The sequence below is a fragment of the Erithacus rubecula genome (assembly GCF_903797595.1).
Source record: "Erithacus rubecula genome assembly, chromosome: 1".
NCBI lineage: Eukaryota > Metazoa > Chordata > Aves > Passeriformes > Muscicapidae > Erithacus > Erithacus rubecula.
Window position 1 is genome coordinate 46,446,416 of NC_136658.1, and position 20,738 is coordinate 46,467,153.

The 20,738-nt window shown below is 37.0% G+C and overlaps 1 protein-coding gene across 1 annotated transcript in view; it reads right to left on the reverse strand.

Annotated features, from left to right (window-relative positions):
• PCCA (propionyl-CoA carboxylase subunit alpha) overlaps nt 1-20,738 on the reverse strand; it is a 265,961-nt gene that overhangs the window by 53,453 nt on the left and 191,770 nt on the right. Inside the window, exons 20-21 of the mRNA XM_079327423.1 lie at nt 16,953-17,051; nt 5,158-5,211 (exon numbers count right to left, since the gene is read on the reverse strand). Of these exons, the coding sequence (XP_079183549.1) occupies nt 5,158-5,211; nt 16,953-17,051 (153 nt within the window). The remainder of the gene's footprint in view (nt 1-5,157; nt 5,212-16,952; nt 17,052-20,738) is intronic.

The following is a 20,738-nucleotide window of genomic DNA, read 5'->3' on the forward strand; positions in this document are numbered from 1 at the left end:
AACAACCCTGACTGTATATGGAATTTCCCTTTGCCAATCTATCTGAAAGTAGCTAGAACCCAAAACTCATTAATACTAACTGTGATTACTACTGCACTGGAATATATGCCAGCTATGCTAAAAAATATGGCCAGGGCTTAATAGAGACTACTTTTCCTAAATCCAGTTTCCTCTGGAATTTGCAGATCAGGTTGCAGTGGCAGGTCTCAGGACTATTTTAAATGGGTCTGCAAAAAGACTGAAGAAAATGACATGTAGTATCAACAGGCTAATAGATCATAAGTGAGCATAAGCTACCAGTGCAAAACTTAAAATATTTTGTAAGTCAAAAGTGGCAAAGAGCACTCCATTGGTGATCAGTAATGAAAAAAACTCCAGTGAGATGCATGAATCAAGAAAAGTGCTAGGAAACTCAGAAAGCACCTAAAGAAGGTTTGACTCTTAAGCCAGAGTAATTCCAGTCTGTACCATGTGGGTTCCTATATTATGTTCCCCTATATTGTCAAGTAATATACTGAGCAGTATGTCATGTATATGTTCTTTCATCAGTCCTCAGAGGAAAAAAAAAAAGTGTATATTTCTGCTGTGATGTTAGAGAAGATCAAAGAAACAGCATAAATGATGGCAGTGGATAGGGACCATCTCTTTTGAGGAAAGTGATCCATTGGGTCAGCAGAGCATCACTATCAAGCATGGCTGCAGCCCAAAGCTGACAATGGCATTACAGACGTGATGGAGCCAGGCTGCTCATCATCTGAACATACACTTCTTTATTTCCAATTCTGCACACAGTCTAGAATACGTTTAATGCTTGCACAATAATCTGCAGTTCTCTACATACTCGCAGCTTTCTTAGTGTTAAAGGCTGCCTTGCCAGACGTATTTCATTGCTGAAGTCCTGCTGAGAGGCCTGAATAACCAACAAATGACTGGGGCCAGCAGTGGGCCAGCCAAAAACATTCCTCTCACGTAAGAGAACAGAAGGTGGACGAAAAGACAAAAGACACAGCAGAAAATGGAGGGTAATTAGAAAGACAGGAATGAAAGGTGGACTTTGGTCTTCTGAGTACTCAAGCATCCAGTTTTTTGAATTGCAGAGGCTGAAGCAGAAGCTCTGTGTATAGATCTGAGTGTTTTTCTCTAGAATTTATGTATCAATTTTATATGATCTTTACATCTAGAGAACAAGTCCTGTGAGGAGTAGCTGAAGGAGATGGGGTTGTTTAGCCTGGACAAAAGGAGGCTCTGGGGGAACATTCACATTCTCTACAAATGCCTGAAAGGAGGTTGCAGCCAAGTGGGGATTGGTCTCTTCTCCCAGGTAACAAGCAATGAGAGAAAACTGCCTCAGGATGCACCAGGGGATGTTTAGATCAGATATTTGGAAAAATTTCTTCATGGAAAAGATTGTCAAACATTGAACAAGCTGCCCAGGAAAGTGATGCTGACTCTTCACTGTTTCTGAAGATATTTAAAAGATGTGTAGATGCAGCACTTGCGGACATGGTTTAGTGATGGATTTGACATTGTTGGGTTAGTGGCTGGAACTGATCATCCTGGAGATCTTTTCACAATCTGAACAATCCTGTGAGTCTACATTTTTTTGACAAACCTATTCAGTTAGCTGCCTACACACAGGAGACACCCCATAAAGGACTGCTTTCTTATTTCCTGCACTCTTGCTTTTGGGCACAGTTTAGGACATTAATCTGAATCATGTACTATCTTCCTTCCTTTTTCTTTGTACAATACATAGCACAACCAGATTACTTGTTGTTATGGTAATGCTATTAATAAATACACTATCTGAACAAATCTAGCGTGAAGTGGCAAAATAGCAGGACTCCATCAGCACACCACATCTAGAGACATTCAGAGGGGACAAATGAGCAAAAACTCATGTAAAATCTCAATTACGGCAATAACCCAGGATCTTCTCCACAGTAATTTAGTAAGGACTCAAAATGCTATCCTTACAAGAAAATTAAACCAAACCAGTGCAATTTCTCATTCAACAACTATTTCTTACAGCTACAAGTTCCTTGCTCCTCAGACAGAAACATTCTTGTACATCTTCCAAAAGCATGAGTCTCTATCATATCTGAGACTCACAACCCTCTATCAAAAAACAATTTGGAGAAAATAAGCTATCTAATACCACTACAATTTGGAGAGAAGAGAAATGCTCAAGTAGCAATGAATTTCTACACATGATCAGAAACAAACAAAAGCATTATTACAAATCCATGTAGACCCCCAAGTGATGCTAACAATATGCACTCAAAGCTATGATATCACTGGAGAAAGCAACATGATTTTTCCTGCTCTCCTCTAAAATAACAGAAATATGCTGCTACACTAACAGAAACATTCATCTTACTGTCCAGATGTTTACCATATGTTATGCAGCAAAATTCATATTATACTGTTGTCTTTCATCTGTAATGCAGTCTTCTCTGTCCTACACCTAACTAACCAGAACAGCCAGGAAATTTCTAATAGGGAAGCACAGCTTTCACTTCCTCTCAGAGTGTCAGTTGCCTTCCTGAAGCAGGGGCTTGTGTTTTGTCAAAATCCAGCAGCAGAGTTGTTTCTACAGCCCAATGTCAAAGAATCAAGTGAAGCCATTTATTGAAGCTGATGCCCTCCTGACAAGCCAGGCAAGCTGTGCTCCTTACAAGCTGATTCTAAAAATATATTCTGCTGGACAGGTCAGTGGTCTGTACACTCCACAGCACCGGGCTGCCTGGTACCACTGGAGTGCCATCAACATTTGCCCTGATCAAAAGCAACACAGAATGCTCAGAGTTATCCTTTATGCTTGCTACCATAAAAAAAAAAAAAAAAAAAAAAAAAAAAAAAAAAAAAGTAAAGAAGTAACTTTGCAAGCTGTTAATTTTGTCAATAACAATTCATTATAATAACAATGAGCAATCAAGAATCTTTTGCTGCTAAATTTTTCTTTCAAACACTTCCTAAGTCAACTGCACTTAGCGAGGCTTTAATAAGACATAAGTAATGGTGAACTCAAAATGTATTTCTAGGGCCTTTATTAAGACAACATTTTCTTTGTTAGAACATTTACATTTGTATAAGTGCATATGTACACACACAGATGTGTATCTATATGTCCAGCAATTTGTAGTGGATATCATTGTATCTTTCCCCCATTACCTAAACTGAATATATTAAGTTTGAATCAGAAAAGTGCAAGGATGTTAAATGAGGGAAGGACAAATGAAAAAGCAGAACTTGGGGGAAAGGAGGACAGTGGGCTAGAAGAACTGAGAGACAGGCACAGATTGGATTCTATGGGAAAACTGGTATTGGAACAAACCCTGAGAAGCAGACTTCATTACTGTTTCTCTACCCTGATTGCTGATGTTCTCTCCCTGGGTTTGATCAGCAAGACGTGCATAATTTATATTAAATAAAAAAATCTCAGACTACTCAAGGCTTTTCTGTTTAGTCCTCCTGAGAATTTTAGTTATAATCACATACTAGATTTCCCCAAATAACCAGGACTCAATAAACACACATAAGCTATCAGTAAGATCTAACATATATTTCAATCCATTAGCTATTCCATCATCATTTTTTTAAAGCTAAAAGCACATCAATTCTATTCCCTCTTTCATAATCTTTTACTATTGCATAAGGCCCAGAATATGAATTCTGGCCTGTAAGTGAGACTTTGGAGACTTCTAACAAAAGAATACAAAATATTTTCATATCTAACTTGAACAATGGTTTTAGTATTATATGTCACTATTATATGTCACTAAAAACACAATCAGAATTTTCCCTGCTACAGCACCCACTTAGAGAGAAATCAATTAAAATCTACTCAGTATTATCAAGTTGCATTTGTGTTTATCTTATCTACTTGTAGTAATTATTTGCTTCTCACACAAAGACCATCTGATCAGCCACCTAGCAGCCATCTCACATACACAGGTTGCAACTCCAGAGCTGAAGCATCATCATAAATACAATAGTGCAGAACAAAACTTCATTTTTATGTTTTTAAGCTATTGCTACTCTGCTTGTGATTAAGACAAATAAATAAATATGCATACACAGAGATATATTTATAGAAGTAAAATATATTAGAGCACTTTTTCATTTCAAAAAACAAACATGTAAGATAAAAACATAAATGCAAGGTATTCTTGTTAAGTTTACCATGTTACCTTACCAACAACGGCTTCATACGACTTGCAGAAGAACTAACCACAAGTAGAATGAAAGCATGATCATATGCAATCCTAATCCACTTGTGTCCAAAACAAATAGTGCACAAAGATGATAGGACTAAATTCTAAATGGAATGTTTCATTCCTAGGCTTTCCACTGTTAATATCACTACAGTGAAATTATTGGGAGCAAGCAGGACAAATTTAGAGGATACTTCAATTTTATTTCATTTTCAGAACTATTTTTAGGTGCTTATGGAACTCGGAAAAATTCAATGGCTGCATTTTAACCAAGCAAATCACAGAACTGGAAGTTGCTTCAATCACATGTATGTTTATAAGCATCCATGACTCAACACAAAACTTGTATATTTTATGTGACTGCTCCACAGAACAATTTTATAGAGTAAATTCTGTCTAATGATATAAAATATGATTAGGATTTTAGGCATACTTCTGTCTAGCAAACAAAATCTGAGAGAACTACAGAGCTACCAAACCTGGTTAGAGTGAGAGAAGAACAGAACACTTTGCATTACTAAACAGTTTTTCCTAAAACAGTTACTGGGATATCCATTCTGGGATGTAGGGGAATGTGATACGGTGAAGCAATAGAGATCAAAAAAATTGATGTGGTGAGGAAGAGTGGGATTGATCCTGATGTGCAAACCTCAGTATAGTGCAATAAGCTTACAAATCTCCAATCAGTAGATTTAGATCCCTTCCAAATGAAACAGAGCAGACTTGAATCAATAGGAAGGTAGAACACAGATACTGTGCCTTGGAAATTCACTTCAGTTCAGCTACATTGACCTGCTAAACTCAGAATATTTACACATAATACTGACCCCCACAACTACAAGTGGTAAATGTACTAGAAGTATAATTTAGCTACTTTCTGTTTACATTACATTCTTCTACAAACTTAACTCTTTTCAATACACAGTTATTATATGCTTACCACTGTGCCTAGAAACTGAATGCTCGTCTCTCCAGAGGCATTCCGAGAAATCCGCTGAAAAACACAAATGTGAGAACTCATTAAAGCAACTCAAAATTTGTAACAATTCAATTTTCTTTGTCACACTGTAAAGTAATAAGAAAAATTGAATAGATATGTCTATTCATAATACAGATAAAACAATTTCCTTCAACAAAAGTACTAGAAGTCTAAATCATAGTTCATCACAGATTTTTGGTCAACTCAATAAAATTAGTTTTTGAAGGACAATGAAGGCAAATATGGCCAAGTACAATACAGAGCAACCTTATGCTCGAATGTCATGAATAATGAGTCTTCTGCCCTCTCTGTGATTCTGTATTCCTGTTACTCACATTTAGTATTATCTTCATTCTCTCCTAATGAGAGACATTTTAATCTCTTTTTAAAATGCAAACCTTCAATGAAAGGTTTTGAAAACAGAAAAAAAAATGACCTTATGAAATGTCTGGTCACCTACTGTGGTTCAGAAGTTGATTGAAGTTATTAAAGTGTCTTCAAATATTACTTTGTCAGTAAGCCACAAGACAATGCAAGAGAAAATATATTACTAGTTTTACACAGTATTAAACATCATTTAAATATGCAAAACATATAAAGAATTCTTTCTCCATGTGAATCATTTTCTCCTTCAGTGTCAAAATTTTTTTCTCACATTTCATTCCTACTATTTAAGCTATGGCCCACATAAGTCCTAACTCAAGGAACACAGGTCTCATTTTACACAATGCCAAGTGTACATAAAAGTACTAAAGCACAGACCTGAGAAGATGAATATCATTGCAAAGGACTGCACAGAAATCATCAGCATTTTAAAGACAAAAAATCATTAAGAACAGGACTGCAAATAATCTTGAGAGATTGTCTAGCCTAAGACTCCCAGCAGAATCAAAATACACCAGTGTCAGTCCCAAGTGATGTGTTTCTAACTCATTGTCAAAATCTTTCAATTGCAAAAATTTCACAGTCTCCCTAACAAATTTATCCCAGTGTTCTGCACCTTTACCATTAGGATGTTTTTTTCCTAATATTTGATTACAATAGCCCTTACTTCAAACAGTATTACTCATATTGATTCTAATCTTTTTCATTTCACACAGGAAACACAGATTATTCCCTTCCCTTCTATAGCTACCTCCAGGTATATGCAGAGCCCATATCATGGCTCCCCTAAGTCTTGTCTAGACCAAATGAGAAAGTGCTACGCAACAATAGCTAGATATCCCCCAAAACAATTTTAATAGCAATAAATTAAATCCTAGTCCCTTTTCACTAATTGTGCATGTTCCCCAGCTACACTTTATGAAGTAATAATTACTACAGCCCAAACATGCTTATTTTTTGACTTAACAGGTCACACACTGACATTGCAATCTGTACAATCATATGAAAACAAAGGGTGATGTGCCAGAGCCTGACATATTTCAACAATAATGATTAATGGAATGGAAAATATGGGAAATAAAATTTCATACAAAACCTGACGTTTACTTTTATAAAGGAAACAGGAATATACACTTTTCCCACAGTCTAGGATAAACACAATCAGGTTTTGGAAACCACAAAGAAGAACAAAGTACCGGCTGCCTACAATGAATGAACCGCATGCCAAAACAAACAAGTCCCAAGCACTTGATAAGCTGTCAGAAAATGGCAAGCCGAAAAAAATTAAAGGATTTAATTTCTTTTTTTCCTGGAATGCCCTCCACCCTTGTTAGAGTTCTGTCACTTATTGTGCTACCCTTTTGTCCACTTTCAAGGGTCATTAGAGACCTTTTCATGTCCTAATAAAAATTCCATTTTTTTGGCTAATCTCCCTGTCACACAGAAAAACACAACTCAAAAAACAAAACAAAACAAAAGAAAAATAGAGTCCTTTTGTCATTTTCTTTAAAGGCTTTCAGAGTAAAGCCAGGTAGCTTGACAACTTGACTTACTTTTCACAACTGAAAAGCAAATCATTAAAGTATTTCCTCGCACAGATTTTCTTCACTTGCAGCCAAATAAGCTAGCATAGCAAAAACCAAGCCCTTCCAAAAATAATGTAATAACCACTTTAAAAAAGCCAAATAAATATATATATATACAGAAGGCACCTTCCAAAGCCTCAGCCTCAAGACAAGACAAAGATATCAGCAGCATTTTTCCTGCCCTGAACACTGTTGGAGCACAGTGATACCACATTATAGCAGCTCCTCATTGCTACTGTTTGCTATGTCCAAAATACAAAGCATTACACTCAGTGTCAATCACATCTAAAGTCACTATAAGCACTAAAATCCATCTCTTAAATTAACATCTAGCGGGGGGAGGGGGGGAAATAATGGGGAAGGTGAACAAAGTAGGTAAGAAACAGAGGGGAAAAAGAAAAAACAAAAAGAAGAAAGAAAGGCAGAGAAATTCTGCAAGTCACAAAACATATGTTACAGCAAGACCAAATAGAGAACTGCCAGGCTTTTGAGAACTGTGTTACAAAAGAAGTCAGAACATTATCATAATTAATGTTTCAAATTACAGTAAATAAATTTCAGCTATTAGATGTGATTAGATTTTTCTGAAAAGAGTTATTTCTGTTCCACTGGCAGGCTTGTGTTTCTGGGATTTGCAAATGTAATTGATGTTTTCAAGAAAATGAAAGGACATAGTTAACAATTATTCTTTTATTTCCCACCTCTTTAGAAAAAAGACCAGTCTCCAGTTTCCCTTGTAAAGTTAGATATTTACATATTCTATACCTCATAATAGATGGTTTCATATTGCATGTGATAGCAGGAAAGTAATCAAATAGAGGTAACAATAGAGAATAGCTAATTATATGCATTGTCATTGCTCTCCTAATAAATTGCAAATTATTTACTAGGAGTTTTACATCAAAAAGGCAAGGGAAATTGCTCATTTGTTCAAAGACAAAACATCCCATGTGTTTGCGTGCCAATATAGTAAAATTCTATTGTTGACATAAATTATGAGATCTTAGATATAACCAATTTATTTTCTGTTTGATTCAGCATGCAGAGCTCCCAGCTAACCTAATTAGAATCACGGGAGTTAAAAGTATATTTTTCTTTCCTAATGAGAAAGTAACATGCTAACTCTAATCTGAAAAAAAATCACAACTTCAAAAAATCCATCTGCAGTCTCAAAGCTGTCAAATGGGTGTGAGTGTTACATAAATATTACATGTATTTTTACACACACAGGTTACAGTATGTTATACTGCATATGCTATGGATATACAAACAAAATGTTTATACACACATGTAAAAATAAAAAAGTGTATACAATCATACAAAATGTGTTTGCTTCTCCTCCTCTGTCTTGTGTGGGCTATACCACAGTCATTTCACAAATAATCATTTTAATCTGTAAATCCCAGTAAATTACAAGAGGTTAGTATGATATGACTTTAAATTCTTCTGCTTTGCCATAGGAAATTATTTCCACTTAGTTGGATATCAATGATGTATTCATTGTAAGATGCAGTAGGGTTACAATCAGCTTTGCATTAAGCCTGCAATGGATGAGCACTACATAAAAATTATGACAACATATACATGAAGAAAGGTAAATCAGCTCAAGAATACATAAAATATATATTACTGAAAGACATTCTTAAGTGACATTATTAAACAACAACAAGATCTTAGAATATTTTCCACAAATCTTCTGGTCTCTAAGACTCTCCAATCTACTGGAAGGGAGCAGCTGCAGAGAAGGAATGATATAAAACCAAGGAAACTTCAACAGACCAAAAACAGTATTTTTTTGCTCTGCTGACAAATGAAAAAGCAATGATATCCTCCAAAGTCAGAATTAATTTGAACTGGCAAAGGCAATCAGATAAATAGATACACAGCCTTCTCAAACACAATTATCTTTAACTACTATATACTGGGTTTATTTCCTGAAAGTAAAAGCTGGGAATTTTTTTTTTTTTTTTTCTGGAAACAGAAAACACATAGATTGCGTTTCCTATCTCCAGAAAAAAATTTTTAAAACCCCAAAATTACAAGCCCAGAAAATGTAAGGATAGGCTACAGATAAAACTTGGAGCAAAACACTGTTAGCTTCCCAGCATGGTGCTGTTTGTCAGAATGTAGAATTTCTTACAGCCCAGCCCCTATTGCTTCATTTCAACTGCTCACTAACAAAAATTCTGAACATCTTATGCCACGAATTTCAAATGGAGGGTGCTATCCACTTTTTGTTGAATACTTACAAATTCGTGAAAATTCCACCTAACAAAACACAGGCCAGAATCATCCCCAGATAATTTTAATTAAAAACCAAATTATTCCCATGATAGGGAAAATCGGGGGAAAAAAATTCCACAATATTCCACCTTGTAAAGTTCTAACAGATTTATTTGCTAGTTCTTAATCTGTGAGATTTTGTGTACATGAGGGAAATCTGGAAAGCTCAATCTTCCACCCATACCACTCCTACCTTGGAGTGACTCCTACTAGAGTCCCATGGTTGGGTCAGAAAGGAGGAAAAGGCTGCAGAAGTAGCTGTGAAACCTTTAAGTCATCCTCTCAACAACAAGGGGTGATTGATTTGACCTTATCAGTCTCCTTTTCCCTCTCCCTCTAGAAAGCAGAACTTAATTTCAACACTGCCTTTCCACTGTGCAAAATCCCAGCCAAGGGATGTATCCCAGACTAGCAATGTGACCAAGATTTGTACTTTGCTGGAGTGTGTCTGCATTGCACGTTCAGACTTGCTCACCCTCATAAGCCTTTCCACTTCAGGAATCACCCTACCTTTTCACAATTTAACATTCTGCACTGGTGGTGTCATTACTTTCTCCCCTTAGAGCATTAAACTACAGATCAGAAGTCAGCCTGATTTTGTGCACTACTCTACCCTTAGCCATTACCAGTCTCAGTTCACACTTCATAATGAATGAAGCCTCAGTGAGTTGTTCTTCCTCAGGGCATGTCCACATTTCCCAGGTTCTTACAGGGGCAGATGTCATCCAGTGGGGAAAGAGATGATCAAGTGCTGTGTGTGAAGCGTTTTGACTTGTGAAAGATGTCCAAGACTGATGGTAGTGGCACTGTGTTGAAGTAGTCCCTCTCATTAAAAGGAATCCTGCCAGAATACTGAAATACTGGCCTCCCCTGGCACCCCTTGCAAGCTACCTCAGTCCCCTTCAGGGACTAAATGGGATCTGTTCCCAAACAGTACAAATATAGATGTTAAATACAGGGTGAGTGGCTTACAGGGCATCAGTCCACACAGATGATTGTGCAGATGCAGTTTGTAAGAGGTTGAGGCACCAACTTTTTAGGAGTTCTCTTAATGCCTGGGAGTCAATTGCACTAGATAACTTGGGAATTTCTGTCCTCCCATAAACAGAAAAATAAAAACACAGATCCTTCCCAATATTTCTTTATGCAATATCCAATGTGACTGTTACATGTCACTTCTTTTTGCAAAGTTTTATTTTAACATTAAAACCATTGCAGGTATGCTATTAATATACAGAGAGTGCCTAAGTATGTTCATATGTTTCTCTAATTCTCTGAGATAGGTAGGTGTTACAAAGAAGTAGGTGACAGGTTTTAAACTAACAAAAACAATCAAAACAAATGAACAAAAAACACAATCCCATCCCTCCAAACAACCACCCAAAAAACCTTCAACAAGAAATACTGTTTATTTGGTGTTAGTAAAGAATTAATCTAAAGAACATTTAATTCAACCCAAGATTTACAACAATAAAATAATTAGGCATTTAGTCTTCTTGGTGAACTTTAGATTTTTTGCTTTTACTACATTAAATCACAATATGACTAGAACTTCTGGAAGCTTTACCCATGTTCTGGCATGCTGTGATACATCTTTCTCCTATAAGGGGGGGAAATTATGCAGTCAAAATGTGATTCTAGATCTGATAATGTCTGTGACTGCCCTGAGAAAAATTCTTGACAGGATCTATAGTCTTTTTTCACTCTTGTGCCCCTCCTTCTTCCTTCCCCTTTGCTTTCTGAATGTGTTGTCATGTTCAAGAGAGCCATTTCTCATCTTTCAGAGTTTAGATATCATAAAACTACAATGTCTGTCAGCAACTGAATGCAATGCTTTGGTCCTTGGACACATACAGAATCCTGATAATTATTCACAATGTATAGCTCCAAGAGGAAAAAAAAACATGGCACAAGATACCATGACAGCTAATGTTGGTTTATTAACATCTTGAGTAAAACAGGATAAAACTAGTCTCATTTCAAAGGGATTGACTGAATGTATCAATTCATCACTCATTTCCTTCCTGAATGAAAAAAGTAAGTATATTCCTTTGCATTAAAGAATTGGTAAACGTAGTGGTGTATGCTTTTAGTCCTTCTACTGTAGTTTCATGAGCTTTTATTCCCTTTAATTTTCCCCTACCCTTCACATATTCTCCATCTGAACCATGGACAAGAAATCTGTACCAGATTTGGCTAGGTCAGCCATAACTGAAACAGGCTGAATAAAACCCAGGGGGTTAATCATCACGAGCCATCAGGAATTGAGTGCTGGGGTTCACACTGGCTTTTCTCTACCCAAAAGTACAGCTATGTGGTTATAGGATAATCAAATGTCTGCAGATCATTCTGAGTCCCTCTTCTGGAGACAACCTAGCAAGAGTAATTTTGAAATCACCATTAAAGGACAACAGCAGAGTATGTGCAGTAATTGCACAGCACTAAAAAATGGACTGTCAAGCAGTCATAAACACTGCTCACTAAACCTTCCCAAAATAATTTTCAGGGGTTAAGAAAATAAGTGTTCTGAAGTAATGGTACTTTAGATTGAAAACCTATATAATGTATCATATCATTATCACAGATTACATCTGAGATCTCAAAACAGCAAAATGAAAAAAGGTAATTTTTCTTACAAAAATAAAAAAATTATACATATGAAAAATGTCTCTAAAGAGTTATAGGAAATGAATACTTGGGCAAAGGCTTTGTTCTCCTGTCAGACATTTCCCTGGAACAAAGACTTTATAACCTACAGCATTCTTATTTTTTCTGTTATTATAGAGCAAAATAATAATCTAAAGAAGCATTGTATCAGAGAAGCACTTACATTTGTCATACCCCAGGATGCAGAATATACTACTCCTGCTGCAATTGTTGATGCAATAAATAAATTAAATGAAAAAATAAGTGATGCTATCACCAAATTCCCTTTAACACTAAGTAGAGAAAGCTCCCCTGATAAATCTTCATCTATTTCATTCACAAAAACACTTGAAGCTTGAGACTGATGATTTCAGCTTTACAGAATCATGTTCTTGTTTAGCAACTCCATTACTCTCTTAATTACACCTTGCTGTGACTGATAAAGACCTCTTTACTTGTAGAGTTTGGGATGCCCAGACACAGAACAGTTGTGCTGGAAGGGACCTCTGGAATCAGGTAGTCATATTCCCTGTTCAAAGCAAGACTAATGTCAAAGTGATACTGAACTGCTCAGGACCTGGTTCAGTTGACCTTGTCCACTTGCTACATCCTACTGAGCTTCAGTTCATCAGAGAACAATTCTCTGAAAGCCAGGAAATACAAAAAAAAAAAGAGGTATCACTGGTACTATTGTAAAATTGCCTTGCTGAAGGTGCCAAAAGCCATGAAAAGTTTTCCAGGGTCCAGGGAGAATGCCTACACTACCTTTAGAGGTAGAGGGATTCATAACAGCAAGATAGCAGAGCTGTGAGCCCAACAGTTTGGTAGTGAAAAGGCTGGGTGCATATGATGGAACTAAGGGGTATTGGCAAAGATGGTGACAAATTATTCAAACTGAACCATTCTATGGTTCTGGCTCAGCATCCGTTTGCTACAGAGAACTATCTGCAAGTAAAAGGTATTTAAGGATGAGTTTAGTGTTTGATGGCAGGACCAATGAAGGCACAGTACTAAACAGTTGTAAAATTTGTCCATGAAGCATTGCCATACAGCAGCCTTGAAATCTGAATAGTTGGTGGGGTGGTTTTTGAGAACTTGCCCAAACACAATTAGTTGTTGCTTTGAGGATCTCCTCCGAAAATGCATTTTCTTCTTGAGCAATCTGCTCACCCTGCATATTCCTGGTCTTCCTGTGCAGTGGCCCAGCAGAAGGCACCTACTGACAACCTGACTAGTCAGGACAGAGCTGCAGTAAGGTGCAAGCCCATCTGCTGGACTCCATGGATTCCTTGATTTAACTTGTGGTCCCCTTAGATTTTAGTTCCCACGAGGAATAAAAGATGTTCACGCTCTATGGAAAAAGACAGCTTATTCCTTTCTTCCAGCTGCTCCCCAGTTCATACTGGGAGACAGAAGAGGTCATAGACAATTTCTGCAGGCACAGGGCTCACTGAACTCTAGCTTACTTGTATATGGGAGGAGACAGAAGTAAAAATGCCCTAATTGTCCCAAAATATGCCTAATGCCTTTCTTCCAATCATCATTACTTTCCAAGATAGCATACTGAGCCATCATTCTCCCTTCCAGTTTCCACTGGAATTCTTGTTTTACTTTTCCACGACTCAAATCAACTTCCCCTTTTCCACTCACTCTCCACACGAATCATTAAGACCCCCATTTATAAATTTTTTTTATTCTAAATATTTCCTAGAAGGTTATGTCATATTCAAATCCTACTTATACAGATAGAAATATTTTAAACATGCATTTGCAATTAAATAAAACCCAGTTCCTTCAATTCTGAGGAAGGTGTATTGTAACTATATTCCTATAGTTCTTTAGTTTTCAGCAAAGTCCAAATTCATAATCGCTAGGTCTAAGTCAAATTCTCAGTCACTAACTTCACAGTCTTTTGAAACAAGTATGGGAAACTATTTTGCTGTAGTATTTCTGTACAAAAAAAAAAAAATGTCGTTTGCTTGGTGAACAAAATCCTGCTCTTCAGGATGTGTTAAATTCAGCCTCACCAAATGAGAGGTAGAGTTTAGTCATAGAGAAAATGCTGAGAAACTGGGATTAACTGAGGAACTACTGAAAACAGCCACAAAAAATCCCCCATGATGAAATCTGAGTACTAGAAGAAATGCCACGGGGTCTACCCACAAGCCCATCCCTGGAGACTGCATCTCAGAAATCTCTTGCTCAAATGATCCCAAGTTCTCAGTACTTCATCACTTTGTACAACATCCTATGGATTTCACAGTAACCCAAAGCAGCACAATGATTTCAGACCCCTTATGCTGCAGCCAAGGACCTGCAGTACACGCCAGGGTTCTGGTCCCACTCTCATCTGGGGACCTGGCCAGGCACTCTGCAGCTCCCATCTGCTGCACACAGATGGGCTTCCTCACACAGGAAACAAAAGCAGGAGGAGGGGGGCTGCCACACATCCTTGTTGTGCCCTGGTATGCCCTAGACAGACTGTCACCAGGGCATGTACTTCTCCTCAGGCACTCAGGTCCCATACTCAAGAAATTGTCCTAGAAAACACGGGTTTTTAAACTCAAAGGTCCTTCAAAACTCTGCAGCAAAGTTGGTGCTCTGCTTTGCTCTAATTCTCAATGAGCCTTTAACAGAGGAGTGAAAACACAGAAGCATTCTTGATTAATTATTTTTAAACATGCAACAGATAAGCCAAAATTTGCATGTATAGACTACAATTACATAACTATATTTCAAACCAAAATATTTTAAAATTATTTATTCCCTGTTTCGATGCTTAAGTGCTTTACTGGATTGTGGTCAATCTGCAGGATTGAGCAAAAGGTGTAAAAACCTTCAAAGAAATAAAACATTCACAAAGATTGTATTTGGTTGAGCAAATTTAGAAGAATGAAACCAACTATGAAGAAAAATTAGATTGGCTGAAAATTAATAAAGCACAGCTGGAATTATTCGATTCATCCATATTTGTTGCTTAAATGGCTGTAGGGCTAAGTTTTGCAGAAAGAAGATACTTCAAGACTCAGGGGTCAATTGCTTTTGGAGACAAATTGACCTACAGGAATACACTTGTCTAATTTGGTTCTTGCAGTGGGGCAAGTCTACAGAAATACATAACCAAAAAACCAATTTTGATTCCCGTGAGTGACTATCAGAGGTCAAGTTTAAGGTTCCCATAAATTTACATATATACACTAAAAGATTAATAACTTCTCAAGGTACTGAGTTTCTTTGCTGAGAGCAAAGACAGATAAAATCTGGGAAGGAAACAACATATGTGCTTATTCTACATTCTGTTGGCTAGATACCATGCAGTCAGCTCATTGCATGTTGCTGTGGCTAGATCTGTAGTGTTTCATAGGGTTTGGTCATACAGGGAGTGCAAATAACACTATTGCTGGCTCAGCTCCTAAAACAAAGATTCTTCAGATCATATGATCATTAATTTTGAAATTAATTTCATGTGTCAACTATTATTAGCTAAATAGTGTTGCTACTATTACTTATACGTCCAGTCATATAGTAATATAGTTTGCAATGAGGCTTTGTGAACACAGTTATCCATTCTAAATATAATGCTTTTCACCTAGGCTGCTTTTGTAGAATTATACATTGGTATTTTTTCCTGCTCAAAATTAGGAATGTACTTTATAAAATGGCACCAAAATGGACCAGTATTAAAATAGTAGAAAAGAAAAACACACCTAAAAATAGAAAACTATTTCAGATATACAGACTCCTTGAAGCTGGAATAAACCTCCCAGAAAATCTACAGAACTTAAGTTCAAGATTTACTTGGGAACATAATGAAAATTTCACTCTCAGGCAATACTAACCTTGAAAGATACAATAATTTTTATTTTCAAGTTGCAACCTTTTAAATTCAATCAAAGCAAGAATAGTAATTCCAGCTGGGTAACAGACCAGGGGTAAAATGAAAAACTAAATTCACATATTTAATTGTAAATTATGAGAAATCTAAGCATCCTATCACTGATAAATGTATTGGAAATAGATACTGTTGTATATAAAGAACTGATAAATGTATAGGAAACAGATCCTGTTGTATGTAGACAAATAAAAAATACTTTCAGTAAGTTTTGATTTGCTTTTTATTATTGCCAGGATCAATAGATACTTGCAAATAAGTGATTTTTCAACAAATATATAAATCCTGACTGAGGTTACATGTAGAAAAGAATTCTCTGGTGTGTGGATTTGTTTCAAACACGTAAGTCTTCAGAAGGAAAGGAAAGCAAATACAACCACTTTAAGCTTTTCAGTCCTCTTTTCTTAAGAGTCACATAAGTTTGGGATGTTTTCAAATCATGGAACTAATGATATTTCTTGTAAGTATATAAAAAACATGTTACAGGGAAGATGCACTGCTCTCTGACCTTCAAACTGCAAAGGCCCAAAAGTGTAACAATCACATAAACCCAAATAGGAGAGAGAGAATAATTTTACTGTAGGCCCCCACATGGGTTTTTGTTGCGGATTATGTTAGGAGGGAGGGTTTTTTTTTTTCTTTTGCTTCAGTTGATCAGTTTTTTTGATTGGTTGTTTTTTTGAAGTAAACCATTTCTCATTTTTTACATGATTAAGAAATTCTGTCTCCCCACGAGCCACTAAATAGAGCAAACCTATAAGATGGGGTAAACTGTGTAAATAAGGAACTTCTCATTAAAAGCAAGATATTCAAAATTCTAGATAAGTAACTTCAAGTGTATCCAGAACTTTAGTGGAGTGAATTTGTCTCAAAGCAGAAATATCACACGATTTTTATGATGCAGCAAGTTCAGACCCCACATTTCAGTATTATTTGTATGCCCAAAGAGGCTTTGGTGAGATTACCTGTATAGTCCTCTGAGTGCCATCAATGGTGACAGACAACAAGGGTGAAGCCAGGTTCCACTCGCTGGTCACATTTAGTTTCATCCCATCAACTTCCACCTGTTGTGACACCAAACAAGGCTGTTACTATGAAGACAGACAGAAAACTGATCTCAAGTTCATTACTGCATACAAAGCAGCAACCATTTTAAAACAGATGGCTCCCAAACAACCTGTCATGTTTACTGCTTCTGCCATAAAAGACAGGGTCCAACAACAGAGTCTTCCAGCTATCTCTGGGGAGAGGTGAAGGACCTGTGAACAGCTGCCTCTGAGTAGCAAGGTTTCAAGTGATTTCCAGCAAGTAACAAACAGCCATCCAACTTTTAAACCTATCTGGACATGCTACATTTACTGCAATTAGACAAGTAATGCATATAAATTCCAGTGACACCTTGCAACCCACACAACAGGGCTTGCATATAATATTCTCTCCAAGGACCAAGGAAGAACTTTTCCTATGCTTCTAATGAAAGGCTTTGCATTGTTATCTTAATTAATATGAGGCAGTAATTAATTCTTCGGCATTTTGCCTCAAAGTCTAGAAAAACTTTGCAAATTCTGACATGTTTTCTTTTAATATAACGTTGATCAGAAGAATATAATTTCTGACTTGAATGCCAATATGCTTATCCAGAAAGTGAGGGGTTTTTAAAATCATACCATATTCATTATACAAAAATATTTCTAGATGAAGGGCAAAAATTCTGGGTTCTGAAAAAAGTGTAGATCAGCATAGCTGCAATGATACTTCTGTCATTCTTCTGTTGTGTTATACTGTTTACAAACACACATCACACAGTCAACATTATAAGAGCTTCAGAGAAAGAGATGGTTATGAAAAAAATTATTACATATGGACTAATGTAATTGGTGATTAATATTTATGGCATGTTTTGAACACTCATCATGGTATTGAAGGTATGTAACTTATTTCAGTTCTATAATTTACTATAAACAGAAGAAAAATCACAGTTGACCAATTTTCTTCCTCTTTCAAAATCTCCAAAGTATCTTCTAAAGTAAATATCAGGCAATAGTGATAGTGGCACAACAATTGCATACATTCTCAATAAAACAGAAAAAATTAAAAGCATTTAAAAAAAAAGCTGAGCACACCTTTTGCAAAATAAAACTTATAAAGCCTGCTCTTTTAGGGCTCAGACTTATTATTATTTGGTCTAATAATAAGAAGAAGCATCTTAAAAGAAATCCATAATAGAGAAGTACAGAGGAGTAGTGTGTAATTTGATAAATTTATTTCAGTTAAGTAGAAAAAGTTCTGGCTTAAAAAACACTCTAATTTTATAGACTTCAGTTTTGAACACAAAGTTGGCCTTAGTGATACAATCTACACAATTTCCATGAGCTTCAACTATAAATAAAGTTACATGTAAAGAACAAGAAGAAAAACAAGTCATTTATAATGGTTCACCAATAGGCCAGATTAGCTGGCATGCTTCAGGTACTTTACACTGCTCTCCAGTGATGCAAACCAGCCACAAACCTGGCTTGAGTTAAGCCAGACCTGCAGCTGGTTTGCATTTCCAGAGCACTGCAGAGCAGCTGGAACACTGTGGTGAACCCAACCTACTCTCGGCAAACATGTATCAGCAAATACTGTCTTTATTATTGAGAACAGGAGAAACATCTGAAAAAGACTTTCCAAATGGAGAAAAGCAAATCCAGTGCTCTGTTTTAACTCTCTTTGATTACCAACTGAACTTTGGTAAGGCAATTATTTAAAAAGCTCTGTCACTATTGCTAAAACCAGAGAAAGACTGTCTTCACTGGAATCTGGGTCTGAAAACATAGCTTACCATGTGTTTCCAGGGGTAGAGGTGAGACAGCATCAAAGCAGATCAGGCTACTGGTCACCAAAAAAACCTTCAAGTATAGACCATACTGCTTGTGGCAGTGTAGGATTTACATGCAGCCTCAGAGAAAATCTATAGCTGCTATCTACAGTACGAGGGTGTTCCAGAGCAGGATGCAAGTCAATACCCCCACAACAAACTCAGTTTAATCATTAGCTCTTTTGTCACTGTACAGATGAGCAAAAGAGGAGTAAACGAAGTGTGTCACAATGGTAAATGACAAAAATCCCTCACAAGGGTATATAAAATCTTGCTGTTCTTGATTCCAGATTACATTAGTATCAAAACATTTCTGGTGGAAACCACTCTGAAAGGAGAGAGCAAGTAGATGCTAAGTCTAAACAAACTGTGGCACTCTATGTGCAATAGAGAAACCAGCAGATAATATATTGCCACTATTATGGTTTCTCTATTCAAGAAAGAACAGAGAGTGAGGGGAAGGATTATATGAATGAATGCTTATCCCATAAATTGCAGCAGTCTTCTAATAGAATGGAGCTACAGGGTCTTAGCTGCCTTCACCTGCAGCTCACCATGGTATGTGCAACTGGGAAAGATCATAGAATTCACACAATATTCCCAATTGGAAGGGACCCACCAGGATCATTGAGTTAAACTCTTGAAGTTAATGATCTACACAGGGATTGACCTTTGCGTTATTAGCACCATGTGTAACCAACTGATGATGGGAAGCCAAGAAAAACCCAAGGAAATTTGGCTATCTATGGTCCAATAGGTAGGATGACAAAGACAGGACATCAAGATACCAGAGAAAATTAACAAGGACTGAGATAAGATATTAAAGATATTTACCATGTAGTGATCGTGTTACTTTTACTACGAATGAGGGAAAAGACAAGGGTGGAGGGGAAGATGGGACACAGTGTGCCAAAAACCAGATGGGGATTGAAATCAAACTAATACTTTATCTAACAGAGCAAACCTCCTTTCTGGAGCTCAACAGTCAACAACCTAGCAAGGCTAGCAGATAGAAATAGAGGCAGGCAGAAGATAGTAGAAGAATTTGTCAGAAGTTTGGATTTGCCTTCATTCCTTCTCTAGCAATGGATATCATAACTGAACCTAACAAATACTGCAGTAAATCCAGGACCTTTTTGCTTTAGGCTTGGGGGTTGGAGTTTAGGGTGTGAAGGGGGCATGGGGATTAACTAATGACATTACATTGACTACTTCCCATCTTACTTTGCTTCTATGCTCCTAAGACAGCCAAGAACAAATCACCATTCAGTGGATGCCAGCACTTGAACTGCAGGGAGAAGATCCCAGTCAATTCACTCCTGCAGTGGGTCACATTGTACTTTACACCACACCCATACAGTCTAGCTTAATCTTGAACTACTCAGTTCCAAGTGTGCACATATGTTTATGTGCATCTACAGTATCTATGTTTGCATTGCTGCACTACATCCACGTGACGTTGTGGTGGTGAATTGTTCCTTTCTTAAAAGGCTTGTTTGACCCTATCTGAGGACATAAAAGATAAAAGCAGCCACAGTCCTTTACATTTATTTCCAATTCAAAAGCTACTGTAAATGAGGTCTCAGAAAGAAGAGTGACAAGTCCAAGACACAGTGCTAGAAAAAGGTCAAAAGCTTACCCCACTGTCACAACTCTGCAGACTTTCACTGGCATGCACCTGAACTACACAAATAGCAGCCCCTTCACCTCTTGTGGAGTGAGTTCCTGATGTTCAGCATGATAGGTACCAGCTAACCAATAGTGCAAAGAGCTGCAAAGCATAATCTGCATTCAGTTTCCTTTAGAGAACATAATTTGGCATTCTGTGTGCATGTCAGGCAATTAAAGAAGGCAGCACAAGCCTGGGTGTTATAGCCCTGTTAATTTACTA